Source organism: Saccopteryx bilineata, chromosome 3 (genome assembly GCF_036850765.1).
Source record: "Saccopteryx bilineata isolate mSacBil1 chromosome 3, mSacBil1_pri_phased_curated, whole genome shotgun sequence".
Taxonomy (NCBI): Eukaryota; Metazoa; Chordata; class Mammalia; order Chiroptera; family Emballonuridae; genus Saccopteryx; species Saccopteryx bilineata.
This window is the reverse complement of record NC_089492.1, coordinates 120,213,120-120,240,459: the sequence shown is the minus strand read 5'-3', so window position 1 is coordinate 120,240,459 and position 27,340 is coordinate 120,213,120. Positions and strand designations below refer to the sequence as shown.

Here is a 27,340-nt window from a genome sequence, read left to right as displayed (position 1 = left end):
TCACCTGTATTTAATAGCTATTAACACTTTGCTTTTTTTGCTAAAATATTATATAATATATTTGAGGCTTTATAATACTTCATTCCTAAATACTTAAGTTTGTATTTGTAAAAACTAAGGATACTTTCTTTTATAATCACTCTATCATATCAAACCTAACAAAATTAACAATAATTTCTTAATATCTTTTAATACCTATTTCTATTTGAATCTTTCTTTTTTTAAGATTTCATTTATTGATTTTACAGAGAGAGGAAAGAGAGAGGAAAGAGGAACAAGAACAATCAACTCAGTTATTTCACTTTAACTAAAGTTCATTGATTGCTTGTCATTTGTGCATTTGACCAGGCAAGTCCAGGGTTTCAAACCAGTGACTTCAGCATTCCAGGTTGATGCTCTATACACTGTGCTACCAGTGCATAGAGCAGGCCAGGTTCTATTTGAATCTTATCAATAGTACCAAAGTGTCTTTTTACAATACTTTGTTGGAACAAAGACTTCTACATGATCTGCATATTGCATTTAGTTATTATGTCTCAAGTCTTCAAACACACCCATTCCCATATTTTATGTCTTTTTTTTGAATGTCAAGAATGTGCCTATGCTGTTGCAAGTTAGTGTTTTCTCTACTACCTTCCCCACTGATGATTTCTCCTGTTACCCTGACATGTTGTGTACTCCCTTTGTTAACAAGTGTCTTTTTGCCCTTCCCTGTTTACTATTTTTTTTCATGGACTGCCAAGGAGTGTGGCCCTGTTTTTTTTTGTTGTTGTTTGTTTGTTTTTAAATTGATTTTAGCGAGAGAGAGAGAGGGAGAGAGAGAGAGAGAGAGAGGATAACGTCAATCTGCTCCTGTGTGTGCCCTGACCAGGGATCGAACCAGCAACTTCGGCGCTTCAGGATGACATTCCAACCAACCAAGCTATCCAGCCACTGTTTTTTATTCATACCAAGATAACAGACAATGGTTAGTTTGGATTAGCCTTTTGGTTTTTAGCTTTTTATTTTTATATCTGAAAATTTAATTTGAAGAAAGAAGGATAACAATAATATAATATAGGCCAATTCAAAGAAGCTAGTAAGTAAGGGTACATTGCTTGAGTAGAATGAAACATTAACATATAACTGTGCTACTGGCTAGTCTGATGTCCTCCATCAATCATTCATCATTCAGTAAGTTAAATCATGTTAGGTAACAGGGACACATAGGGGTGAAGAAGCCTTCTATCTTGTCCTCAAATAGTAAATATTTATAATATTATATATTACATACTTACCTAGTAGGAAAGTTATCAATAACTATAACAGAAGGTAGAATACATAAAGTGTTGTAAATAAAAAATCAATATAGTGCTGTTGGAGTTTTTAATGCTTTGGAGGAGGTGTTTGTTAGCTAGGGAGGGAGACCTGGGAAAGCTTTCTGGGTGAGGCATGCATAAAAGGTTTGCTTTTAAAAATAGGTATGATCGCCTGACCAGGCGGTGGCGCAGTGGGTAGAGCGTCAGACTGGGATGCTCAGGACCCAGGTTTGAGACCCCGAGGTCGCCAGCTTGAGTGCGGGCTCATCTGGTTTGAGCAAAAGCTCACCAGCTTGGACCCAAGGTTGCTGGCTCGAGCAAGGGGTTACTCAGTCTGCTGAAGGCCTGTGGTCAAGGCACATATGAGAAAGCAATCAATGAACAACTAAGGTGTCGCAATGCACAACGAAAAACTAATGATTGATGCTTCTCATCTCTCTATTCCTGTCTATCTGTCCCTGTCTATTCCTCTCTCTGACTCTCTCTCTGTCTCTGTAAAAAAAAAAAATAGGTATGATTAGGGCAATTGAAGTTGAGATGTAGAGATACTCTGAGGTACAGCAAGAGCAGACATGTTGGTAGGAATCATAAGAAGAAAGTTTAGTGTCAGGGTTTTAGAGTCAGGTAGACCTAAGTTCAAGTGACATGTTTATCACATATTAGCCATTGAAGGACTTTGAGAAAATTATTAGTTTCCTTAAGCTCCAGTTTCTGTCTCTAAATAAGGATTAAAATAGAATCTCATAAACTTGTGAGGATTATTGAGATAGTATATATAGTAAGTGTGTCTGACTATATAGCAAGTTCCAGTAGATGTTGACTGCTAATGCTTGTGTCATCAGTAACGAAGGTAAAAACAGTGCCATTTAGCTGATGTATTAAGGTGGATGAACAGAGGAGTGGGAGATACGTTGGGAAGGTAGTAGAGAACTTTACCAGTGGAAAGTTAAGCAATTCAGGTCAGGCTTATGGAGGTAAATTTACATCCAGTAAAATTCATTCTTTCTAAGTATGATATATGGTTCTATGATTTTTAAAAAATATATACAGTAGTAGAACTACCACTGACAGAACAGGCCCTGGCTCTGCAGCCCAGTTGGTTAGCATCGTCCCAATACAGCAAGGTTGCAGGTTTGATCCTGGGTCAGGACACATCCAGGAATCAACCAATGAATGCATAAGTAAGTGAACAACAAATTGATGTTTCTCACTCCCTTCTTCTTTCTCTAAAATCAGTAAATTTAAAAAAGAAAAGATACAGAACAGTTCCATCACTGTTAAATATTTCCTTAAATACTTTTGCAGTCAATCCTCTTCTCACATCTCAAAACTTTGACAACCGCTTATCTGATTTTCATCAGTATAGTTTTACCTTTTTCAGAATGAGCTATAAATGGAATTACACAAAATGTAACCTGTTGTTCCAGGCTCCTTTTATTTATCATAATGGTTTTGAATATCATGGGTGTTAGAGCATATATTAGTAGTGGTTTGTTCCTCTTTATGTGTTTGTATCATTATTTGTTTGTTTATCCATTCAACTGTCAATAGATCTTTGGGATGTCTCCGGTTTTAAACTTTATGAATAATGCTATTATAAACATACATGTGCACATCTTTGTGTGAGCATGTGCTTTCATTTCTTTTGTGTAAATACTTTGGAATAGATTGGTGGTTGTATAGAAATGTAAAACTTTATAACTAAAAAACTGCCAAATTATTTTCCAAAGTGACTGACTATACCATTTTGTCTTCCTTCTTGTGATTTTTATGAGTTCTAGGTGCTCTTCATCTTCACCACCACTTTTTATTGTCTATTTTTAATGTTAGTCCTCTTAGTAGGTTTGTGCCAAGTGATATCTCATTGTGGTTTTAATTTATGTGATGTCTGATAAGTTGAACACCTTTTCATGTGTTTGTTTGCCATGTATATCTTTTCTTCAGTAAAATGTATAAATTTTTTGCTCAATTTTAAAAATTGGGTTTCTAAATCTTTTTTTTTTTTTTTTTTTTTTTTTGAGTTATGTGCCCTGGAACAAATTCTTTATCAAATACGTATTTTTAAAGTATTTTCTCCCAGTCCATGCCTTATCATTTTCTTTACAGTGTCTTAAAAGAACAGTTTTTAATTTTGGTGAACTTCAGTTTATTTACTTTTTTTCTTTTGGTGTTCATGTTTCTTGTGTCCTGTCCTAAGAAATTTTTGTATATCCCAGATTACTAAGATATTTTCCAGTGCTTTCTTTTAGAAGTTTAGCTGTTTTAGGCTTTATATCAATAAGTCTGTGATCCATTTCTAGTTGATTTTTGTACATATAGATGGCCCTTGAACAGTGTGGGGTTTAGGCGCACCCACCCTTGGCACAGACAGAAATCCACATATACCTTTTGACTGCAAAACTTTAACCACAGTCAGACCTCCACATGTGCAGATGCCCAACCCAGGATGAAAAAGCCTTGAACAAACCAGGATTTGATTTTATTTTTTAAAAATGTTTTAAAACTTAATTATTGATTTTAGAGAGAGAGTGAGGAAGGGGGAAAGAGAGTGAGGAAGGGGTAGAGAGAGATAAAAAATCAATTTGTTGCTCTAACTAGTCATGCACTCACCGGCTGATTCCTATGTGTGCCCTGACTGGGGGTTGAACTCACAACTTTAGTATGTTGGGGTGACACTCTAACCAACTGCACTAACAGACCAGGATAAAAATCTGCTTATAAGTGGACTTCCTCAGTTTACAATTATAGTACAAAGTATAAGTCAAAGCACTTTTTTTTTAGATTGTTCTAGCACCTTTTCTTGAAAAGATTTATCTTTATTGGCACTTTTGTGGAAAATCAGTCGACTATTTTTCTGTGGGTTTACTTTTGGATTCTCTTCTGTTCCATTGATCCATATGTCTCTTAACTACTACAGCATTATTATAAGTCTTGAAATCAGATAATGTGAGTCCTTGGATGTGAAGCCTTCTCATTATTCCCACCCCTCCTCCAAGGGTAGCCAGTCTCTGCTTTGATTGGTGTAGGATCCTGGGCTTTAAAGTGTTTTTCTTTTCTTTTCTTTTCTCTTCTCTTCTTTTTTTTTTTTTTTTTTTTATGAGTTTATTTGAGCCAAAACTTTTGACAATTGCCAAGAAGCAAGATCTCAAATGGTCCTTAAGATATTCTTCCTTCCCTCTGGAACATGTGTGTTTTGTTTCTACCCCTCACACACTGACTCTTGGATGAAAGAATTTGGTGCTTCTTCTCAGAGACTTAAAATTTTTGCTTTATATAAGAACAGAGTTTGAGGAAGTGGGTGGAATTTGTTGCTTTTCACTACTCTTAGTTTACTGCTTGCCTGCGCAACTGGAAGTGATTCTCCATGGTCCTCTGTTGCTTGTGAGCCCAACTGAAGACACAGGTGAGTGAGTGCGGACTCCCCTGTGGCTCTGGTTCTCACTCACTTTGTGCTCGTCCCTCTTTGGCATTAGTTCCTTTGGTTTCTGTTACCTCTGTTCTCTGATGAATTTAAGAAAAGTTGGGATTTATAAATTACTCCAGGGTTTTCTTGTGGTTAGGTTAGTAGTAACATGCTCTTGCAGCTTTCTAAATTTTAAACAGAAGTAAAACCCAAAATGTTTTAAACTAATGAGTTACATGACTGCATTTTAGGATTAATCTGATAGTATGATGTAGAATGGATTTCAGGTATGTCCTCTATTTGGAATACTTTTATGTAATGTGTGTGTGTGTGAGAGAGAGAGAGCGAGAGAGAGAGAGAGAGAGAGAGAGAGAGAGACAGAAAAAGGTACAGATAGAGACAGACAGACAGGAAGGGAGAGAGATGAGAAGCATCAATTCTTTGTTGTGGCTCCTTAGTTGTTCATTGATTGCTTTCTCATATGTGCCTTGCCTGAGGTGGGGTGGCTACAGCAGACTGAGTGACCCCTTGCTTAACCCATCGACCTTGGGCTCAAGCTGATTAGCCTTGCTCAAACCAGATGAGCCCGTACTCAAGCCGGTGACCTCAGGGTTTTGACCCTGGGTCCTCTGCGTCCCAGTCCAACGTTCTGTCCACTGCGCCACCGCATAGTCAGGCTACTGTTATGTAATTTTTAAAGAACTTTAAATTTTATTTTTCAGTTATAGTTTACATTCACTATTCTTTTGTATTTGTTTCAGGTATCTTGCCTAGTGGTTAGACAATCATATGGTTTAAAAATTCCCCCAATATTTTCAGTACCCACCTGGCATCATTCATTGTTACTGCATTATTGACTATATTCCCTATGCTGTACTTTATGTGCTATGACTGTAACTACCAATTTACTTCTTAATCCCTTCACCTCTTTTACCCAGTCTCCCAACCTCCACCCCTCTGGCAGGCACCAGTCTGCTCTCTGCATCTATGACTCTGTTTCACCTTTACTTAATATTTTTCTTTTGAAGACTCAGCAGCCCAAGCGTGGGCTACCACGTGTGAAATACTACATGGTAGCCATTTCTGCTACTGATGAAATGTCCATCATCCATATTCCTGTATCATGCAGTGTCCAGTTTCTGGAACACCAGCCAGCTTTTAGACAGTTCCTCAAAGGGACTTTATTTGATTCATCTTTGTATACTCCAGCTAGCAGAGTATCTGACCCATTCATTCAAGTATACACATACATATATATACACACACACACACATACACATACATACCTATGTACTTATATGCAAACATATGTATACATACACACATCCAAGAAAATATTTATTCAGAGCTTACTATATGCCAGGTAGTTTTAGTAAATGTTGAACTAATGTCTTAAAAATGCTACAACATTTTTTCAGTTGAGAAGTATTGAAGGCCTCGGCTAGGGTGGTGCTTCTCAACTGAGACAGTTTTGTCCCATAAGGACATTCATAATGTTGGGAACATTTTAGGTTGTCACAGTTTGGGAACTGGGATGATATGGTAACTAGAGATTAGAAGCCAAGGACGTTGCTGGATATCCTGCAATACGCAGGTAGCTCCTGCAACAAAGAACTATCAAACCCCAAATGTGTCACTGTAGAGGTTGAGAAGCTCTGGCCTAGAGTGCTAATGGGCAAAATAATTTGAAAGTACATTTGGTGGGACTTAGTCACTGATTCAATGCAAGGAAAAAGATACAAGGAAAAGGAGTAGTAAAAACTGAATTGAAGATTTCAAGTCTGGATGACCAGGATTGTAATACCAGCAACAGTAATTGGAACAGGAAAGAAGAGCAGGTTTGGGGAAGATTGTGGTCAACATAGTTGTGGAATGGGACATCTAGGAAATGTGTGATTTAAACTCAGTAAGGTGGTTCATGACTAGAAATTTATTAGAAGTCATGAGATTGATAGGAGAGAAAAGAGGGGAAGATAAGCAGGGAGTAAACCCTTGAAGAAGCTTTGCACTTGAGAGGCAGGAGATGAAAAGAGGAAGGTCAGGAGGGAGCGCCCAGGAAAGCATTGTGCTGCATGAGGGTAAGGTTTCAAGTGAGAGAGTGTGAAATGCTGCAGAGCAATGAGGAAAGGAGCTAGAAAAATAACTAAATTTGGAAGTTAGGACAGCTTTAGTGATTTTCCTAGAGAAATTTCAGAAGGTTATTATTAGTGGGGGAAGGTGGCTTGGGTAGTGGCAAGTACCAAATTTTAAGAGTTGAGAATAAAGTGGTACAGTATTAAGTTTAGGTGACTGAAGAAATGTGATGGTGAAGGGTGATGGTTAGATGGGGAAAATACTATCTTTAGAAAAAGTAGGGTGAAAGAAGGTTTTGAGGGGTACACTACTGTAGTTTCCTAAGGCTGCCATAACTTACCACAGTCGGAGTGACTATGACAGAAATTTATTCTCTCATAGTTCCAGAGGCTAGAAGCCCCAAATCAAAGCATTGGTAGGCCTTATGCCCTCTGAAGGCTCTAGAGAAGAATATTCTCTACCTCTTTCTAGCTTCTAGTGCTTGCTATTTATTGTTAGCATTCCTGGCTTCTAGGTGCATCACTCCAATCTCTGCCTATGCCCTCACATGGCCATCTCTCCTCTGTGTGTGTCTGTGTCTAAATTTCCCCCTCCTTTCTTTTATAAAGATACCAGTCAGTATATTTAGGGCCCAAACTAATTCAGTATGACTTCATGAGGTTCCAAATAGATAAGAATTTTGGGAAGATACTATTCAGTTCAATACAGGAGATAGTTAAGATAAGGGGCTGTTACCATAATGAGACGCCACTTCATACCCATGAGGATGGCTAAAATAAAAATAACAGATAATAACAAATGTTGCTGAGGACATGGAGAACTGTACTCTCATATACTTCCAGGTGGGATTGTTAAGTGCAGCCACTTTGGAAAAATTTCTGGCATTTCCTCAAAAAGTTAAACATAGAGTTACCATATGACCCAGCAGTTCCACTTCTAGATATATACCCAGGAGAATTTTTAAAAATCATCCACACACAAAAAAAGCTGTCCATATATGTTCATATCATTATTATTCATAATAGCCTAAAAGTGGAAGTAATCCAAATGTTCATCAGTTGGTGACTGGATAAACTGCGGTATGTCAATATGCAGTGTACAGTAGAATATCATGCAGCCATAAAAAGGATGAAGTACTGACGCATTACTGCACCATGGAGGAACCTGGAAGGCTCTGTGCTGAATGAAAGAAGCCAGTCATAACAAACCACATATTGTATGATTCCGTTATTGAATTTAGTGGTTGCCGGGGTTAAGAGGAGGAGGAATAGGGAGTGAATGCTAATAGAAGTGGGGTTTCTTCTTGTGGTCATGAAAATGTTTGGAAATCGGTGGTGATGGTTGAATAACTATGAGTTTACTAAAAAACAGTTAATTTTACTTTTTAAAAGGGTAAATTTTATGGTATGTGAATTGTCTTATAGTTATTATAAATAAAATTAAGGGGATGTTTGATATATTTCTAGACTGAAGAGAAGCAAACCCTTGGGTGCTTGTCTTCATCCAGTCACATGGTAATTTCTACATGATTCTGCTGCAGCTGTATAGTGGAGCTTGTCATTTTAATAAACTAGATGATTAGTAAATCTAAAATATATTTAGTCCAAATAAGCCTTATAAATAAAAATGGTATATAATTTAAGCTGTGAATTCTAAAATGTGGGCTAAATGATAATTATCTAAATCGTATCAGGTGGTTGTTCCAGATGTAAGAATAATAGAAGGAATTCACCTATGTTTAAATTTTCAGTGTAGAGCATTGTGGAAAAAGTCTTCCCTTAACCTTAGTTAGGATAAATATATATATAATTGTTATATTGGCCCACCTACAAAAGAAAAAAAAACACATTTTAATTCTACCAGAGTGATACTGATTTCAGATATGATCATGTTGACACATGTTTTAAATAGAATCTGATCTGTTAATTTGGAGGGCCCGCTTGAATGATTCACCATTATATTTTGAGCCATTTTAATAGCTAACATTTTTTGAGTACTTGTCATGGAGACAGTGACTACTTGGGGTAGCAAACCTGTCGTTTGGTTCCTGTTCCTCACATGGGGCACCATTTGTCATGGCAACAAAAACTTCTCAGAGGCCAAATGAAATGCACCAGTGGGCTGAGGGGAGGCAACAGTCCCGGTCAGCAGACTGAAGAACTGAAGCCCTGTCTCCAGCCATGCTCAGATATTTGTTAGCCAGTACAAATAACTCAAGGAAGCAGAAAGAAGTTTTCAGGGGGTGAAATAAAGGACAAGGAACATGCTGACTCCTAATCTCTGTTCTGAGAGCCTAAACACTTTTTGTTGCTAAGTCTTATCCTGCTATTTTGCTGTTTCCAGCATGCACTGTTTCCAGTATACAGGTCAGAGAGGCCCCTGGACTCCCGTCTGCTCAAGGCTTTTGTCCTAGGGCGCTTCACTATCTCTAATTGTTACCTCACAGCAAGCCCTTTGAGATACAGAGAAATGAAGTAACTTGCCCAAAGTCACATAGCTAAGATGGAAGATCTGGAATTTGAACCCAAGCAGGCCATCTTAAGGAAGGCAGCTTGTGGTCTTAGCCACAAGGTTATGTTGACTCCCTCAAAGTGGATTAAGATGTTTAAAAAAAGTTCTTGAGATTTGCACGAGTAGCTCAGATCAGTTGAAGTGTGAGCTTGAGCACTATTATCAGAGTTAGACGTGTAGGGGCAGAAAACATTTGTCTTTGGGGACAATATGCAATTCAAAAGAACATAATTCTCATTATTTTTCCCTGCCAGTATGAAGTGAAAGCTCCAGTTCCTTCTGCCTGTTTCAGGAATATTTGTAAGCAAATGGCAAAAATGCATGAAGCTATAATTGATCTCCTTCCAGAAGAACAAATACAAGTGAGTAGTAATTTCTAAAACTACTTTTTTATATATAATATATAATATGCATGTAGAAATAGAGTGTTTTACATAATTTTGGCACAATTCAGCTTAGCTCATATTCTAATATGATTTTTATTTTTCCAGTTGTTATATTGACTTAGGGAATGTGGAGAAAATGTCTGATTTCAAAGTGCCCCTTACTCCTACAGGTCAGAGTAATAATAGCTTTGTTATGTGGTCAGCAATTCTAGAAAGCACATTTTCCTTTTGTCTGTTGAGTTTCAGAGATCCCAAATTCTGCTTATATCATGCATTATATATATTATTAATTTAAAAATCAGAGTTGGCATTTATCAATGAATATAAATTATGTTATGGTGATTATAGTCCAGATTGGATAGGGAAGGAATTAGTGATAGAGTTAATAATGAAATGGCACATAAAACTCAATCTGTATGTCTTATCATTAATGTTTATTATATCAGCATAAGTAATCTATAATGGACACAAACCAGGAAGAAGCAAAATGTGTACTTTATCACCTCTCACCTCTGAAATATCCACCCACTGTCTCCTGTCTTCCTCTGTAGAATTTTCCTCACTCTTTTTATTTTAATAAGAGAAAGTTCATTTAGTAAGTCAGAGGTAGAAGCAGAAATGGCCACAGAAAACAAGTTAAAGAGGCAGAATAAGGACCCTTGGAGCTAAGGAGAAAGAAAGAGACAAGAAAAACACACCTGAGAGATGGGGGTAGGGAAAGCCGCTGGCATGCTCCTTAGAGAGCCACTTGAGAGGGAGTGGGGAAAGAATGGGGGCAGACCCGAGAGTCACCCTTTTCACTCTTCACTGACAGTCCTACTCCCCACTTCCTTTGGTTCCCTCTTCTAGTACTTAAAGGTTCCAGTATTCTTTTATTTCCCATCTTTTTTACCCACCTTAACTTGTTCCCTCTATAGCATGTGATGGCATTCAAGCTAGTTAGAATGATACAAAGTTACAATACAGTCCTAATTGTATGACTTAAAAACTTAACTTTCACTAGGATTTTTGCTATTCATACAGGTTTGTTACTTGTCTCTGATTGGTTCAATGCATGAATGATGTTTGAGAACAACGGGTAGGTTTCTTAGTGACCCTTGCCTACTTTGGCTCCTGCTAGTCTCCTTTGCCAGGCCCCTTCAGACTCCCATCTTATATTGCTGTTACCCTTCATGCTTCCCTAGGTTTTCATTGGTCGTACCAACCTCATAAATTGGGGCTTACTGAGGACTGAGGAGGAGCCATAAGACATGGAACACCTACTGGGGTCTCTTTTTCTGTCTCATTTCTTCCTAGCCAAGCCATCCTTTTCATTCCACATATAGGATCCCTTACCTCTGACTTTCTGACCTTCTGGATTGGCCATCTGAGTTCTAAATCTAGAGCAAGGTTTAACCAGGTTAGGGAGCTGGGCATACAGGTATTTCATGTGTTTTTATCTACATCATAATTTAAAGGGAACTCTTGTCAAAGCTGGGCAAAAAGATAGATTTTATTTCAGTACTGTCACTTGAATGGCAGTAATTCCACAAAACATTTCCATAGATGGCTTTATATATGCTATTCCACAAACCAGTTTCCATAGATTGACTGTATATCACTTCAGGTCAGGTATTTCCCAAAGAAGTGTCGGGCCATTGCATTGACAAGTGTGCCTGCAGGGGCGATAAAGCACTGTCAAGCCACTTACCAGGCTGGAAGGACAAGGGTGTCTTTTGCCTCTACTGTTGAGACTTTTGCTTTCTCTTATCAAATTCCTAGTTAATGTATTGCAGAATTCTCCATTTCTTTTTATTCTTTTTACTTGTCATGCTCTATACCACTTATACATATATCTTAGGGGACTTCTTCTAAGGGGCAGAAAGGCAGTGATAAGTTATATCCCTAAAAGAAATAATACTGAAAAGGGAAAGAACAGCTTTTATCCAACTAAGGACAAAAACTATACTGAATTAGCAATGAAATACTTTCAAGGGAGCATTTTAGAGGTACATGTCAAAACAAAGTTTATTTTAAATTTTTTTCTGAGTTGATACTGAAAACTGCAGATATTTATGTCTTCTATTTCAGTAGAGCTTCCAGAAACTTAGTTTTATTTCTTTTCCAGATGTTATTTTTAAGAATTAATGCAAGTTACAAACTCCACTTGAAAAAGCAGTTGTCTCATTTAAATGTGGTAAATGACGGAGGACCTCAAAATGGGTATGTTTTCACAATATTTGTACCACACACTGCTGTATGGAATTGTTAGGTTTCGTTCGTTATCCTGTCTCTTCCACTGTGATCATACGTGGACCTAAAAATTATCAAATCAGCAACCTTTTGCTTTTTTTTTTCCTATAGAGATGATACATGTCTGTCTGTTTATCTATGTTAAATTGTTTTATAAATGGTTACTGAACTGAACTTATATGCCCATTTTGAGGTAGTGTGGGTTAGTAGCACCTCCTCAAGTTTACCCAGTAGTCTTCCCCTATCCAGATAAGACTCAAAGTCCTGCTTTGTAACTGTGTTACCATGAGAAAGTCAGATAACCTCTGTGCCTTATTTATAAAGTGAGTATAAAATCTGCCTAATTCCTTCATAAGGTTTCAAAAAATAAGTGTAAATATGTACATATTTTATCATAATCCACTAAACAAATTTTATGTATTAATGGTGAAATAAATCATGTAGTATATAAGAGAAAACATAGGATTTAGAATTGAAAACCTGGGTTAAGTTCTGCCACTTATTAGCTATGTAACTTTGGGCAGATCACTTACCCTCTCTGGGCCTTAATTTTCTTTGATTTGAAATAGAGGTGATGGTAAAAAGTTCTGTCACAGGATTTTTGTGAACAGCAGTGTAGATAAAAATATGGAGGAAAAGGCTGGCTCAGTGGTAGAGCGTCAGCCCAGCATGTGGATGTCCCAGGTTTGATTCCCAGTCAGGGCACACAGGAGAAGCGACCATCTGCTTCTCCACCTCTCCAGTTAGGGGATATATGCAAAAGTCTGATTCTCTCCTTTATTTCTTAGTTTTTTCTTTTTTAAAAAATTATTCGCTATTTAAAAAAAATTATTTATTTATTGATCTGAGAGAAGAGAGGAAGGGGGAGAGACAGAAACATTGGTCTGTTTCTGTATGTGCCCTGACCAGTGATTGAACCAGCAACCTCTGCATATCCAGACAATGCTCAAACAAATCGAACTGTCCAGCCATGGTGATTTTAAAGTTTCAAAGCCACAGAAGAGTTCAGTTCGTATAAGCACCAAATACCTTTCAGAGACTGTTCAAAAAGAACTGATATTTTAAAGTCCCACTCCACCCTTCTACTTTTATTCCCGTAACTAAATATGGGTTGTTTGGTTTTTTTCAGACCAATAGTTCTGAAGCATCCAATCATTACCTTCTCTTATCTTTGGTAATATAGCTATTTTTAGGTCAGTGCAACTTCCAAGGTATTCCACTAATCTAGAACTTATGTGCTCATTAAAATATTAAAGCCAGACTTCTCCTGTCTCTTACAAGCTACTAAATCAAGGTCTCCTATTTGCTTCTCCCTAGGCCATATCCTTCAATATATGCTTCTTCCTGGGCCATATCTTTCAATATATACATTTAATCAGACCTATCCCTGTTTTTTACACATGCAGCTTTGATATTTGAAGTTTATCTAAGTGTCTTGCCGGGAATGATTTTTCAGGTATAGGCATTAATGTGACAGCTCAGTATAATTCTCGTAAAGTATTGTATTATCAGTGCTCTGATTCTATTAGTCATATACCTATATTCTCTAGTGACAACGGATCAGAGAAAGTTTAGCCTGTTATTTTCTCTATTTTATTTCATTGTTTTAAGATAAATTTATTTTATTGAGCAGCATTATGAAACTGAGTCTAACCTGCATTAAGATTTATTATTGAAAAAGGAACATTAAATGATCTAACCATGTAACAGGAGTACTGCTAAGATATGACATTTGGTCCCTAGGAAATCTGATTTTTAAGTAACAGTCTGGCCCCGCTAGGGTAGGCTTGACTCTGAGCATTGCTACCTTGAGTAGAAAGTGTGAGATTAAAAATAATTTCTCTCTGAATGTTTAGGTTGGTCACAGCAGATGTAGCTTTTTACACTGGAAATCTTCAAGTCTTAAAAGGCCTTAAAGATTTGGACCTAAATATGACTGAGATCTGGGAACAGAAGAGGTGATGACATACTGGAAAACTGGGTAGCCTATCTGACCATGAGATGTACACATTTGTGAAGAAAATATGGATGCCTGTGACTCAAGAACTGAACCAGGAACCCAAAATGAACTAGGGGAGGAAAGGGGGAAAGGAAGGTATCCGTGTTGGGAAACTGGATTCAGTGCGATCTACAAGGAATGTCAATATTGTGCGTCCTTCAGTGATTGATCTGAAGTAACTGATCAGGTGTCTAACATTTTTCATTCTCTCTGGAAACAGACTCAGGTTTCTTTGGACCAAATCCAAAAGAACACATAGCTGTAACACAGCTGTAGTTGACTAGAATGCTCTGTATACTTTATATTAAAAAAATGCTTTGCATTTCTTCCAGTGCAATGAAATTCATATGGTGTTCCACCTTATTTAATGATGGTACAATTTAAAATATTAAAATCTTAGTCAACCTCTGTAGAAAGTTTTCTCTATGAAGGCAAAGCTGTTTGAAAAATTATTTTTTTACAGATCTTTCTATAAAAGAATAAACATCTTTTGATTGCTTGGATTTAGGAATTCAATTTGTTTCAGTGACCACGTCAAGTTTCAGGCTTTGTGTGTTGTATATTTAATCTACCAGCCCTCTGTGTCAACTGGGTGAAGCCTTCCACAATAGTTTAAATACTTGAAAGGACGATCACAAGTAATAATTTAAATACTTTTCAGAAGTGGTATATGAAAGCTTGCAGTTTAATAGTTGTATTTTTATAAAAATACCTATGGTTTTTTTTCCTTTTTATTTCTAGCAGATATAAGAATACGTTTTCATATATTCTGCCTACTTATGAGTTTTCATTCTCATATTTAAATCACGTATGGAATATGGCTCCTTTAGGTTCTTGTTTTTAAGTTATTTTCGATGTGTATATATGAACAAAGACCAGGGAGAAATAGAAAATATAGCCTGTTGTGCTGGGGTCAGAATATAAAGTGTTGAGTAAGTTATTTAAAGACTTTTATAATACCTACCTTAGAATTAGAATCAGCAGCACTCTACAAATGAAAGTGCCTGTACCTCACCTCACACCAGGAATCTTGCCTAACCCCATCAGAGTGCCTAACTTTGTGGTGATTATATACAATGAAATACTTTATTTTGTGATTTTTGGTTTTCTAAAAGGAAAGCCCGTTTTCTTTCCTTTATTATTACAGAGGCATGTCATTGGTTCTTAAATGTTGTCTGAAATAAAGCTGTAAACAATTACCAGACTTTAAAAGACTTTTTTAATAGTATAAACTTTAAACAAGCAGCCTACTCAAAAACAAATATAGAAGAATTGGAAAATGTAATTGATACTTAGAGAAAAGCCAGATTATACTACCAGTAGACCTCATTTGAAAGGTTATTCATGAACACTTTTCATTGACAACAAGCAAGCTTCAAGAAATGAAGCTTCAAGGAAAGGGAATTTTTTTAAAGTTATACCCCCCACCCACGCTACCAGAGAACAGGATGTGAAAGAAATGCCCTAGCTCCACCCACCCCAGCTCTTCAGCTAGGAAAAGAAACACTACTTTTTTCCATAAATGGAGAGTCTGTGGAAAGCATGGCAGGCTTCCCAGCTTTAGAACTAAATGAAAGGTACTAAATACCTTCAGGTTTAATTCCTATGGAAATAATGATGAGGTTAAGTGTCTTAGAAATGCTAAAACTTGAGTTTTTAGATAACTGGCCAGTGAGTATAAATATTCTAAGAATACATATTCTAAGAATAAATCTTCCAACTGATACAGTAAATAATTAGCAAGAGTATTCCATTTTTCTTTACCATTTCATACAGTTAGCATTGAAAAATATTAAGTGTACACATGTATTGCTTCACAGCTTTATTTCTGAAATCACAAGCAATTCAAAGTGATCATCACTGAGGCCTCTGTCAAGAGATACCCCCCCATTTTAAGATTAAACAATATTGCACTTTAAGATGAACTTTCAGGTTCCTCTTCCAAGAAAAAAAGTATTGCTTCCATCTGTGCTTTTCTTAGACTAAAATAAAAGCATACTGCAGAAAACTCTACTTTGAAAATTAACACTGCAGGGTACAGTAACATAGAAAGTACCTGCCTATTTTAGAATCCTAGAGAACATTTTATTGTAAGAAACTAGCCCATAATTATTAGTACAAAGTATTTTCTCATTTCAGTGGTCCAAGATACGAAGATTCCCAGATACAATCTTGTTCTCTAGTACTGCTCCAGGTGGGATGTCGATTCGGTCGCCATGATTTGCGATAATGATAACCGTTCCCTAAGTGACAGGGAAACAAAAAGCAATCATGTACTTGAAACTGAAGCTGAAATGTAATTGATTTTTCTTACAGTTATTAAGTATATGTAGGACTCCATTTATGTGGAGTTCTAACTACTTATAAAACATTAAACATGAAAAACAACGTTAAGGAAAATGGTAATGTAACAATCCTGGCAGTGGCTCTGGATTCCCCGCCTCTTTATCCGAGGTGGTCGCAGGAGTGGGGACTGAACTTACTGCCACATCATAACTGGCCCTTCCAGAGTGTGCTCCTTGCAAGGCCACCAGCATTATCTACCTTCATAAAGAAACTAAAGGGTGCCTAGTTTATATCACATATTGGTTTGGGGTTTTTATTAAGAATTGTTTACTGATCATTTTTTTTATCTTAAGTGAGACTGTTTATAGATAAGGCAGTATCAACAATAAAGATATATATATATTTTTGTCTTTTCAAGACCTTCATTTAAGTAGCTTTAATAAGATCTTCATTTAAGTAGCTTTAATAAGATCTTCCTTTCAGTAGCTGAAATCTAGGTGTGGGATTAAAAAAAAAAACGATTAGGAAAAAGCTGTTGTCTCTTTTTTGGTTCTTAGCTTTAATACTTGTACCCATAGTCATCCTTATTTCTTATGCTAGGCTAGAATGACGGTTATAAAAGTTCCAGTAACCTAGTACTACAATAATGTGAATGACTACTGTTTATAATAGTTGATGACAACAGATGATTTTAATAGGAATAGATTATATTCCGTATAAATGAAGTTGTCATTTTTTCTACTTTCATTTAGATCCAAATAGTCATCTTTTGTGAGCTAATGTTAATTTAACAGTGATTCTGCCCTGGCCGGTTGGCTCAGTGGTAGAGCGTCAGCCTGGCATGTGGGAGTCCCGGGTTCGATTCCCAGCCAGGGCACACAGGAGAAACGCCCATCTGCTTCTGCACCCCTCCCCCTTCTCCTTCCTCTCTGTCTCTCTTCCCCTCCCGCAGCCAAGGCTTCACTGGAGCAGCGATTGCCCAGGCGCTGAGGATGGCTCTGTGGCCTCTGCCTCAGGCACTAGAATGGCTCTGATTGCGGCAGAGCGACGCCCCCTGGTGGGCGTGCCGGGTGGATCCCGGTCGGGCGCATGCGGGAGTCTGACTGCCTCCCTGTTTCCAATTGGACTTCAGAGAAATATAAAAATAAAAATAAACAACAAAAAAAACCAGTGATTCTATTTTAAGACTGTCATACTTCAATAAAATAGTACCAGTTCAATTATTTATTAGTGTTTGCTTTTCATTTGAATGTTACAGGCCACAGAATTACAACAATTATGATTGTATTTTAACTATGTTGTATATCTAAGGAAAACTATTAATAATAAATATTTCATTTTTAAAATTATCTGTATCTTATAAAGATATGGTATAGACTAGGAAGTATTCCTTAAAATAAAGGTAAATTTAGGACTAGAAATCGAAATCTGTTTTGTAGAGATAAAATCTGTATTTTCATAACAACACACCTTCAATGAAACATTCTTGCCAAATGTCACATCTCCTGAAACTGTGAGGTGATCCAATTCAAGCATATCCGGTATACTTTCAAATCTCCTTAGAAAATCCTGAACCTGAAGGGAAAATAGAAGCATACAAATTGTTTCAAAAATGGGTTAGGGACTAAATTAACAAAATAGGTTAACTGAACTGTAAAACTTTCTGTTTACAGCCATGCTCAGGTCCTTTGTGGGAAGAACCTATTTGTTAATAAGCACCCACTATGCTAGATCTAGAGACTAGGAGATAAAAACACCGTCTCTATAATACAGCTGAGCCGATGTGACATTAGAAAAATAAAAAGATAACCAACTAACATGCTAAGAGCCAGATAAGCAGTTCAGATAATCTGGAGTTAGTTGGAAAAAGAGATCACGGTCTGAAGCAAACTAGACTGGAGCTGGGCAGGATTTCAGAAGAAATGGAAGAGCAATTGCACAAATTGCCGTTATAAATGATCGCTGTCTTGGCCTCTTATTTCCTTATATTTATAAGCACTAGAAATTGTCCTATATGGACTTGTTTCCTGTTTTGCTGAGAAAAACAAAAGCAATCAGAAAACTTCTACTGGCTTCTACCACCACTGCTGCCCCCCACTCCACCGTGTCCCCTCACCCATTACTCTGTCCCTCCTAGTACTGAGGTTGGACTGTTTCTACTCCAACTTAAGACCAGCCCTTCAAGAATACTTTCCAGCAATTCTTTTCCCCTCTTCAATGGTTCTGTCCCCTTGATTGCATCAACCCACATCAATTTATAGACATGTTATAAATTTTCCTATCTTTAAAAAACAATTAAAAAACCTCTCAAATCTTATATCCTTTTCTTATTGTGGCTCCACGTTTGTTTTTCTTTAAGGCAAAATTTTTGAATAAATTGTCTACATTCATATCTCCAACAATCTTAAATACATTCCAAACTCCAAAACCTCTAATCTGATCATCTAATGGTGAATTCTCATTCTTCTTACTTGAATCATCAGTAGTTCTTGACAAAGATGATCACTCCCTCTTTTCTTCATTTGGCTTTCAGGACATACACATTCATGGTTTTCTACCCAGTTCCTAACCTGAATTCCTTAATCACCTTTGCTGCTGTTTCTATCTTAACCCCCTTCTCTAAGCCAGGGGTCTCAAACTCAACTCAGCATGTGGGCTGCAGAGCAAGATCACAGCCGTTCAGCGGGCCACACTAGGTCTACAAAAGGCAACTGTTACGCAACACTTTTCTCACTGCAGTTGAAAACAAAAAAAAAATCAGTACAACAAGCACAATCGTACATGCAGTTTACTCAGTGTCACAAAACGACCAGAAACTGTAGTTCACATCACAACTGCTGTTAACTAAGCTAATATCTAGCTAGGATGCTAGAGAAATGAAAAATACAAGTAGGCCCCTAGGCTTACTTAATTTTATCCAAAATATTTTGAACTTCGTGGATTAGTCTGCGGGCCGCACAAAATTGTTCGGCGGGCTGCGAGTTTGAGACCCCTGCTCTAAGCCCAGGAGTACCTCAGGGCTCAGTTCTTGGACCACTCACCTCTATATCCCAGTCACTCTGTAGGTGATCCTTATCTTACGGCTTTAAATACCAGTTCTAAACTGACAATTCTCAAATTTACCTGTCTCTTGTAGATCTCTGTTGTTCTGAGCTCTAGACTTATAAATTCATCTTCTCCATTTGTGTAATAAGCACAGTACATCCAAAGTTTAACTCCCCCATTCTGACCCTCCTAAGTCTACCCAAGCCTTTCCCCACCTCAGCAAATGGCATTCCATGCTTCCAGTTGCACAGGCCAAAAACTTTGTGGAGTCTCCTTATTCTTTTCTTTTACCCTCTCATCTAGCCCAACAGCTAATCCTATAGGTACAACTTTCAAAGTATCTCAGGATGTCAACATGTTTTGCTATTTCTGCTATGTCTGTCCTGGTCCAAGACACCGTTTCCTTTCACCAGAATTCCTGCAACAATCTATTCCGTCTCCCCGATTCACCCCTCAGCTCATAATTCACCAATGGCTTCTCAGCCACAAGAGAAAAAAAAGCTGCACTCCTAATACTTTATTACAAGGTTCTCCATAATCTGTCTACTCCCAGTCCCTTACTTTACCACTGTGCTCCCTGCCATCCTGTGCTCTCGAATGTCCCTAAAACATGTTCCTCAGAACAACTAGCCACTGCCCACTGAGCCCCTCTTCTCAAATTGAGGCAGTTAAAGTTATTATCTCCTGCCAGGGATGGAAAGGGAAGTGAAGGGAGCCTGAGGCTAGGTGAAATATATACTGCTCACCAAAATTAGGGGATATTTTATTGCTTCATATTAATTTTTTAAATATGCCCTATTTTCGGTGAGCAGTATAGTTGGTAATCTCATCTCAGGATTTTCCCAGCCCTACCAGGATGATAAAGGAGGCATGAAATAATAGGGAGACTCCTAAGATACCAGATGCTATCCTGGAAACTCCAGCCCAGCGACAGGACCCAGGATTTTTGCCCATCAATATATAAGGCAGTACACACATCCACACCGGGTGGCACTAAACCACAACCAGGACTACAGCAGACTTGGATGGCACAGCAGGACTGACTCTACAGGCCAGACACAAAGGCTCACCCCATCACTGCCTTAACCTCTCAACATTTTACATGAGTCATTTTTTTAGATTCCATTTATCACGTTAGGGTGGGGTTGACTGTACTTGCTACTCCTCCTGCCTAGAGTATTTTTCACTGCAGACACCTGCATGATACATTCAATTTCTCAGTGAGGCAGCCTCTGACCACCAGTGTAAAATGACGCCCCATCCACTACTTCCCTATTCAAGCTTCATTTTTCTCCATGGCATTTTTACCACTTGGCATACTATACATTCAATTTATTTGCTTATCATCATCCTTACCCCACTAGAATATCCATGAAGGCAAGGATTTTAGTCTGTTTTATTTGTTGCTAAATACCTAGGTCCTAGAACACTGCCCAGCATGGTGGGGGCTGTATTTGTTAAGCCAGAATTAATATTCTCCTCCTGGTGGAAATAGTAATAGTCTTAGAAAAGACATAAGATAAAATGTCCCAAAATGTAAACATTCTTTTCTCCTTTATGGTAATCAGGTTCAAAAGTGAGTTACATTTATATATTTTATAGTCAATTCCCCTTAAAAGGCACAAAAGATATAGAAATATGATAGATCAACAGCAGGCTGTAATCAGATTCCAATTCACTTTATAATTACGTACCTTTGTAAAAGAACTGCCTAATTTAACCAAGGGCACTGTGGGAAATTCCCGCTTTTCACTCATTGTCAAAGATCCTGCGTTAAGGCTATAGAGGTTTGACATCACAAGCAAGAGATCTGATGTGGTTTTGACAGGCAGAAACCGGCTTCGAGGAACATTGATACCAAGAGAGTTCTCAAAACTTTTAATGGCAGCCCCCACTGCAGTTTCTAACTGAATGACATTCAGGCCTCCATCCAAAGTCTGTAAGAAAGGGGGAAGGAGAAATACAGGTTTTAACAACTTAGTTCCATGTTTGTTAATATTTGGGGACTAGTTTCAGATATTCATTGAAGGAAACAATTTTGAGAACTGACTTATCAAGCACTTACCATAAGCCAGGTATTTACATATGTGATCCTTTTTTCAGATCACAGCTCGTCTGTCCAGTAATTCTTCCATTTACTTATAAAGAACCAAAGGTTCAGAAAACTTATACAAGGTGCTTGTGGCCAAAAGGCCTATAAGTATCAGAGCAACAAGTAAACTGAGGTAGGTCCCCTCAGTTTACTTGTTTTGGGCCCAATGCTCTTGCTACTGCCACAGCCCAGGGCCAAGTTAGGACACCATGGCTTGGCATACTAGAGGGCTGGATATAGACAGAGACAGGGCCAGGAACTAGAGAGACTGTGCAAAAAAGGAGTGACCAATGCACTTGACAGGCCTGAAAGAATGGGGAGTGAGTCTGAGTGTAGCCTACAGTGATCTCGGGAACCGGGGAGCCCAGCGAGCCAGCACTGTGGCTTACCTTTGGATTCACAATGATTTCCATGTCAATAGCATTCTGCTCCTGCAGTCTTTTAACTGCTGCAAGAGAGATCCAGAGGTTGTTTGTGTTAAATATTTTGAACTTTGATACAGACTTGAATTCATCAACATGTGCTTTTGGCACCTGAGCGATTTCCACCAGTCTCAGTTTGCCTTCATACTGAGTGAGTGTGCCACCCTAGAAAAGGCAAAGAGTGGTGAGTGCCCCACATCTCTCCCAGCCGTATCCATCCCGACCACACTGATTAGAGCCGATGTTTTATACTGTACACTCGCCCTCCTGTCCATGATTTAAAAAAAAAAAGCCCTGGGAGTAAATCACAGTATTCCTCACATTCTGAAGGTTGGCTACAGGAACAACCATTCCACATACTCCCAAACTGCCATCCATCACCAAATAGCCAGTCTGACCACCTCAGCCCCTGCTCTGACTGACTCCAGGATAAGGGGAAAAAAGGGAAGACAGAGGCACAAGTGGATGATACGTGACATCTGTGTGGCCTCAGCCTAGAGATGTTCTTCTAATCCTGAGGCCACAGCACTGTGAGAAGGGCATTCACTCATATGTGGGTGGACACTTAGACACAGAACCCAACCCAGGGACTGACCATTTTAGTATTCACACACTGCTCACTTTTTGTATTCCCTGTGGGTAATTAGTAAAACCTTGTATATCATTTCATCAAAGGCCAAGGGTCACCACCACTGAACATGCAAATTTAAAAATCAAATTATTAAATGGTGATGGAAGGAGACTTGACATGGGATGGTGGACACACGATGAAATATGCATATGATGTATTATAGAATTGTATACTTGAAGCTTATATAATTTTATTAATCAATGTCACCCCAATAAATTCAATAAAAATAAAATTTTTAATCAAATTTTTGCTTTGCACCAAACAATTGCATTTTTGCAATTATAGAGATATGGCAATAAGACTTTTACAAAAATATGGACATAAATATTGTAGAAATAGAAATAGTAAATTTTCATTAAAGAAACAATGACTAAAAACACTTAAGCATCAACTAGAAGAATACCAAAAGTTTGAACAAACTTATAAGTGCTGTCACGTTTCAGATTTCTGTTACAAATATACGAGGGTCCTCGGATTACAACACGGTTCCATTCCTATGACAGTGATATAACCCAAATTTTGGGGTAAATCGAAACACACCCTATCCTAACATAAAGAACACTTGTACTTTTAATAGTCAAAATGGTGTAGGTAAGTGCACTGGGAGCACCAACTCCCGCACTCATACCCGGTCACTGCGTATTCTTACGCTGCGCACAACCGAACTAGTTCCCTCTGTCTGTAAGCACAACTCTAACAGCATAAGCTGAAACGCTTACGTCTCAATTTTTTAAAAGTTTTTATGGGAGTGTCATAAATTCAAAACGTATATCAAGAGTGTAGTAACCCCAGGACCCCCTGAATGTGGAATTGTTTTCAGTTAAAATTGCCCATATAGATTATTTGTAAAATAAAGATGATTTTAGTATTAAAAACCTGGATTTATACACACACTGTTGTATCAGATAGAACTTAGGGCACTCTACAGAATACCATCTCCCTGTCTTACAGTGATGTTATCAAGTGAATAAAGTGTGTTCTGCTTCACATAAAAACTTTCCAGTGCAAAGAAAATGTCTGAGCTACAAAACCTATGAAACTTGTGGATGTGAATTCCCAAACGGCTTCCTCTCAGTATTTACCTTTACGTCTGCACGTGTTTTATTTGTGACTTCCATGACAAATTCACAGCGTTTTCCATTGGGTGGGTTCATTAGATGATTAAGAATATAAAGATCCACTGTGGCACCCAGATTATCTATGTTAGACACAAAAATATACTCTTTGCCTTCTCCTATGAAGATATCAAGCAAACCCGAGTTGTAGAAACTGGCGTAGATATCCCCGTGACCTGGAGGGTACCAAGCTTCTGTATTTTCCCCTGAGTATGATACATCCTTAGCTACAGGCAGTAAAGATTCTTTATTAATTCTTGGGTACCTTAAAAAAAAAAAAAAGTAATTTTTCAACGTCAACTCTGTAGAGCATTCCAGACCTTTAAGAAAACTCATTTAAGTTAAATACTTCACTCATTTTCAGTCTATCTTAAGTAAGCAATTGGATGTGAATCCATTTAAGAAAATCTCACCTGTTGTCCAAAAATCAGTTTCCTAGACAGTAATATCTACTGCAAAAAAAATTTTCCCATGGTCATACAGATGGGAGGACAGCTCACATTTTTAAGGTATTACTATGTTTTATGACTCCAAGAGGGGAAGGTATATTTTCTCAAACTGATTTGGGAAAACTGTCCTTTCTTATAAACAGATATACTCAGAAGTGCTGCTCTTTCCTTCACAGGAAATCAACAGCAGGCTGGCACGCAGGGAAGCCCGCTTCTACTCCTAAGGAGAACAAGGGTAGGGCTGGCAGCGGGGGAGGAAGAGCCAGCCCTCTGACAGACTAAAGGCCAATTGGAATATGGAGGCAGAGCACATGTGTTCTGAGTCCTTCGAAAAACAAACACCACCAAAAAATTAAAGGTGCACAGAAATATCCCTTCGTACAAGTTCACACAGACCTGTGTCTATCCTTAAATGGAAGCCTTCTTACCTCAGTTGCCTGGCTTTATCACAGTTCATCATCCTAATTCCTTTTTTCTTATTCTCCCTTCCCCAAAGATTTTCCCCAGAATTTATTAAATGTCCTCCGAGCCTGTATTAGAATGTTAACAAATTTCTTCCATAGGAAAAAGCAGGGTATCAATATTGAGGAGTATATTAAGACTTTCATAGCCCCACCCGGAGCCAAAATATGCCCCCAGAAAGCAAAGGCCTAAGCTGTCCTCAAGTATTCTGGACACAGAACAGACTCTGAAGCAGATTCTCTTTTAAGAATTGGAAGTTAGCCCTGGCTGGTTGGCTCAGTGGTAGAGCATCAGCCCGGAGTCCCGGGTTCCATTCCCGGCCAGGGCACACAGGAGAAGTGCCCATCTGCTTCTCCACCCTTCCTCCTCCTCTTCTCTCTGTCTCTTCCCTCCTGCAGCCAAGTCTACATTGGAGCAAAGTTGGCCCGGGCGCTGAGGATGGCTCCATGGCCTCTGCCTCAAGTTTTAAAATGGCAACAGAGCATTGCCCCCTAGTGGGCATGCCAGGTGGATCCCTGTCAGGCACATGTGGGTGTCTGTCTCTGTCTCCCCGCTTCTCACTTCAGAAAAATACAAAAAAAAAAAAAAAAAAGGAAGTTACAGAACCACAGTGATTATACAATCACATATCTATCAAGTGGCCTCTAAAGGCATCAAACACTGGCAAATGTGAGTCATTGGCATATGTACATCTTGAGGCTGCTCGGTTTAAACAAAAGAAGTTTTTTCTCAGGAGTAACACCCCACACAGTTAATTTTTTTTATCCTTGTACCTGCTTTGATTAAAAGTGTAGATTTTCACTCGGCAATGACTGTACTTCTGTAGTATTTTTTTTGTATCTTCATCTGTGTTAAAAGAGTTCATTAAAACAAGAGGAACATCTGTATTGTAGGTTTTGTTCAAATGCTAGGGAGGAAAATGACAATCAGATTACCCAGACTTACTTTTCTTTTATGTAAAGGTATAAAATTAACTCTTAATTGTTAATCACAAAAAGTCCAAAACATTATATAATTTTGAAATAAAAAAACTACTTAGTATAAGCCATTTGTCAAGCAATTCACCATGTACTTGCTCATTAAATCACAACTCTGTGAAACAGAAACTATTGTCTCAATTTTGCAATGGCTAAACTGAGGCCCAGAGAGGTCACAGGTCAGCAGCAGAGCAGGGACTCCCCACCACAGTCTGACTGGAGCTGTGTGCCCAGCACAGTGCCCTATAGTCTCAGCAAGTACTGACTAAATATAGTGTGTGTCCAGAGCACTGTGGGGATGAAAGGACAAATGTTACAAAGACATAGCTCCCTATTCTCAGAATTGTGTCAGAGTTGTGAATCATACCCCAACTGAAATCTTTTCATTCTCTAGAAAGAGCAACACAGAGTGGGAAGAAAACATGGTCTTAGAAGTCAGACTGTCCTATGTTCTGCACTTACTAGGTAGGGAAACTTGGGCAGTAAATTAACCTCTCTGTGGCTTGGCTTTCCTCATCTATAAGATGGGGATGGTGACAGTACTTATCTTACAGAGCTGCTGAGAGAAGCAAATGAGTGGATTCGTGTAAAGAGCTCAGAATAATACTTGGTGTACAGTAGTACGTCCTGGATAAATGTTAGCCATGCTACTGCTAGTGGTTGTTACTGTAGTTGCCAGCACTATATTAGAAACTAGGGATAAAGAGATGAAAAAGATAGGCCACTGCCCCTGAAGAGCTTATGGCCTATGATTAATGACTTTACTGTAAGAGGGAAGCCAAGGACAGTTCTAAGCATCCATGGCATCCAACCAGACACGTGAAATTCTCCCAAGCCTCCCCAAAGGGGTTAATAAAGCCGTATCATCCCAGCTGCGATGAAGGGTGCCACCAGAAAGGAAGGGGTGGGGAGAAGCGGAGGGGAGATCAAAGAAGAGTCCAAACAGATCCGGACATTTCAGCACTCACACATGCTATTTAAACATCAAAAGATTTTACATCACCCTACGGATGTACCCTTAGGAACATCAAACCTTTTTATATACTACTAAAACATAGACTAAAGATAGCAAGCTCCCTGGGTAGCTCAAATCCATATGTGTTACTTTATAAAGTAATGCTTATAATAACCTAAGAACTAAAAGCAATTTTAGTAGCTCGTGAGAAAGATGAAATGTTACTCACTTCAATTTGCTGAACAGTCAGATCCAAAAAGGTATTCTCATTCCTCACACCGATCAGACTTTTTGGGCCTTTGCAGCCCATGCTGGTTCCCAAACCGCCATTGAGTTTTACCACCACCAGCTTATTTAGCACAGAAGATATATTATCAGGTAAGCCCCTGGCCTTTATCTTTTCATAGGGTTGAATCTACAATTTAAAGAAGAATTATTTCATTTACATAATGTCCTCAAGATTCATTTCACGTTCTTTTTTTCCCCACGTTCTTTTTTTTAAAGGTGGCTTATATGTTTGAAGATATCCCAATATAATGTTTTTTTCCAGAAAAAAGGTCCATGTTTAATAACGTTTACTTGTGTGCATTCAGCGTATCAGGAGAAGGAGGAATGGTATGAAGGACTAGAATACAGATATAGATCGACATTCTGTGGCAAATTAAACCTTATTTATTCCATTTGTAGATATTAAATAGAATATAAGTTCTGAAGTCTTAGTTTATTAATCAGAAAACTGATTCCCTTTATTTGAATTTAATAAACATAGCAAAACAAACTTAATTTAAAAGAAAGATTAAAAGGGTGAAAAGAATACTACAAACATAACCACAGTTCTAAAACTATAAATCTAAGAAAATGCTGCTCTTCAGATATATGAGAAAACAATGCAGAATGGCAGGACTTGGGTTTCAGACACTGTTCAACACCCATGTCCTGAATTTGCTACTATCTCTGAGGGATGGGCAACCTGTTACTTCAAGACAAAAACTTTATAAAAATGT

General features: G+C 38.1%; 2 protein-coding genes across 5 annotated transcripts in view; one reads left to right on the top strand and one right to left on the bottom strand.

Moving 5' to 3' along the window:
• The window catches only part of VPS54 (VPS54 subunit of GARP complex), a 114,950-nt gene extending 99,997 nt beyond the window's left edge, over positions 1-14,953 (top strand). For both annotated transcript variants that reach the window (XM_066267231.1, XM_066267232.1), the window contains 3 exons: positions 9,540-9,647; positions 11,779-11,873; positions 13,760-14,953. In XM_066267231.1, coding sequence (XP_066123328.1) covers positions 9,540-9,647; positions 11,779-11,873; positions 13,760-13,865 — 309 coding nt within the window. In that variant the 3' untranslated portion in view covers positions 13,866-14,953. The remainder of the gene's footprint in view (positions 1-9,539; positions 9,648-11,778; positions 11,874-13,759) is intronic.
• Positions 14,954-15,102: 149 nt separating this feature from the next.
• Positions 15,103-27,340, bottom strand: part of UGP2 (UDP-glucose pyrophosphorylase 2) — a 62,413-nt gene continuing 50,175 nt past the window's right edge. For all 3 annotated transcript variants that reach the window (XM_066267234.1, XM_066267236.1, XM_066267233.1), the window contains 7 exons: positions 26,566-26,751; positions 25,178-25,311; positions 23,461-23,758; positions 21,715-21,912; positions 20,928-21,170; positions 17,659-17,763; positions 15,103-16,145 (listed from right to left, as the gene is read on the bottom strand). In XM_066267234.1, the coding sequence (XP_066123331.1) occupies positions 16,038-16,145; positions 17,659-17,763; positions 20,928-21,170; positions 21,715-21,912; positions 23,461-23,758; positions 25,178-25,311; positions 26,566-26,751 (1,272 nt within the window). In that variant the 3' untranslated portion in view covers positions 15,103-16,037. The remainder of the gene's footprint in view (positions 16,146-17,658; positions 17,764-20,927; positions 21,171-21,714; positions 21,913-23,460; positions 23,759-25,177; positions 25,312-26,565; positions 26,752-27,340) is intronic.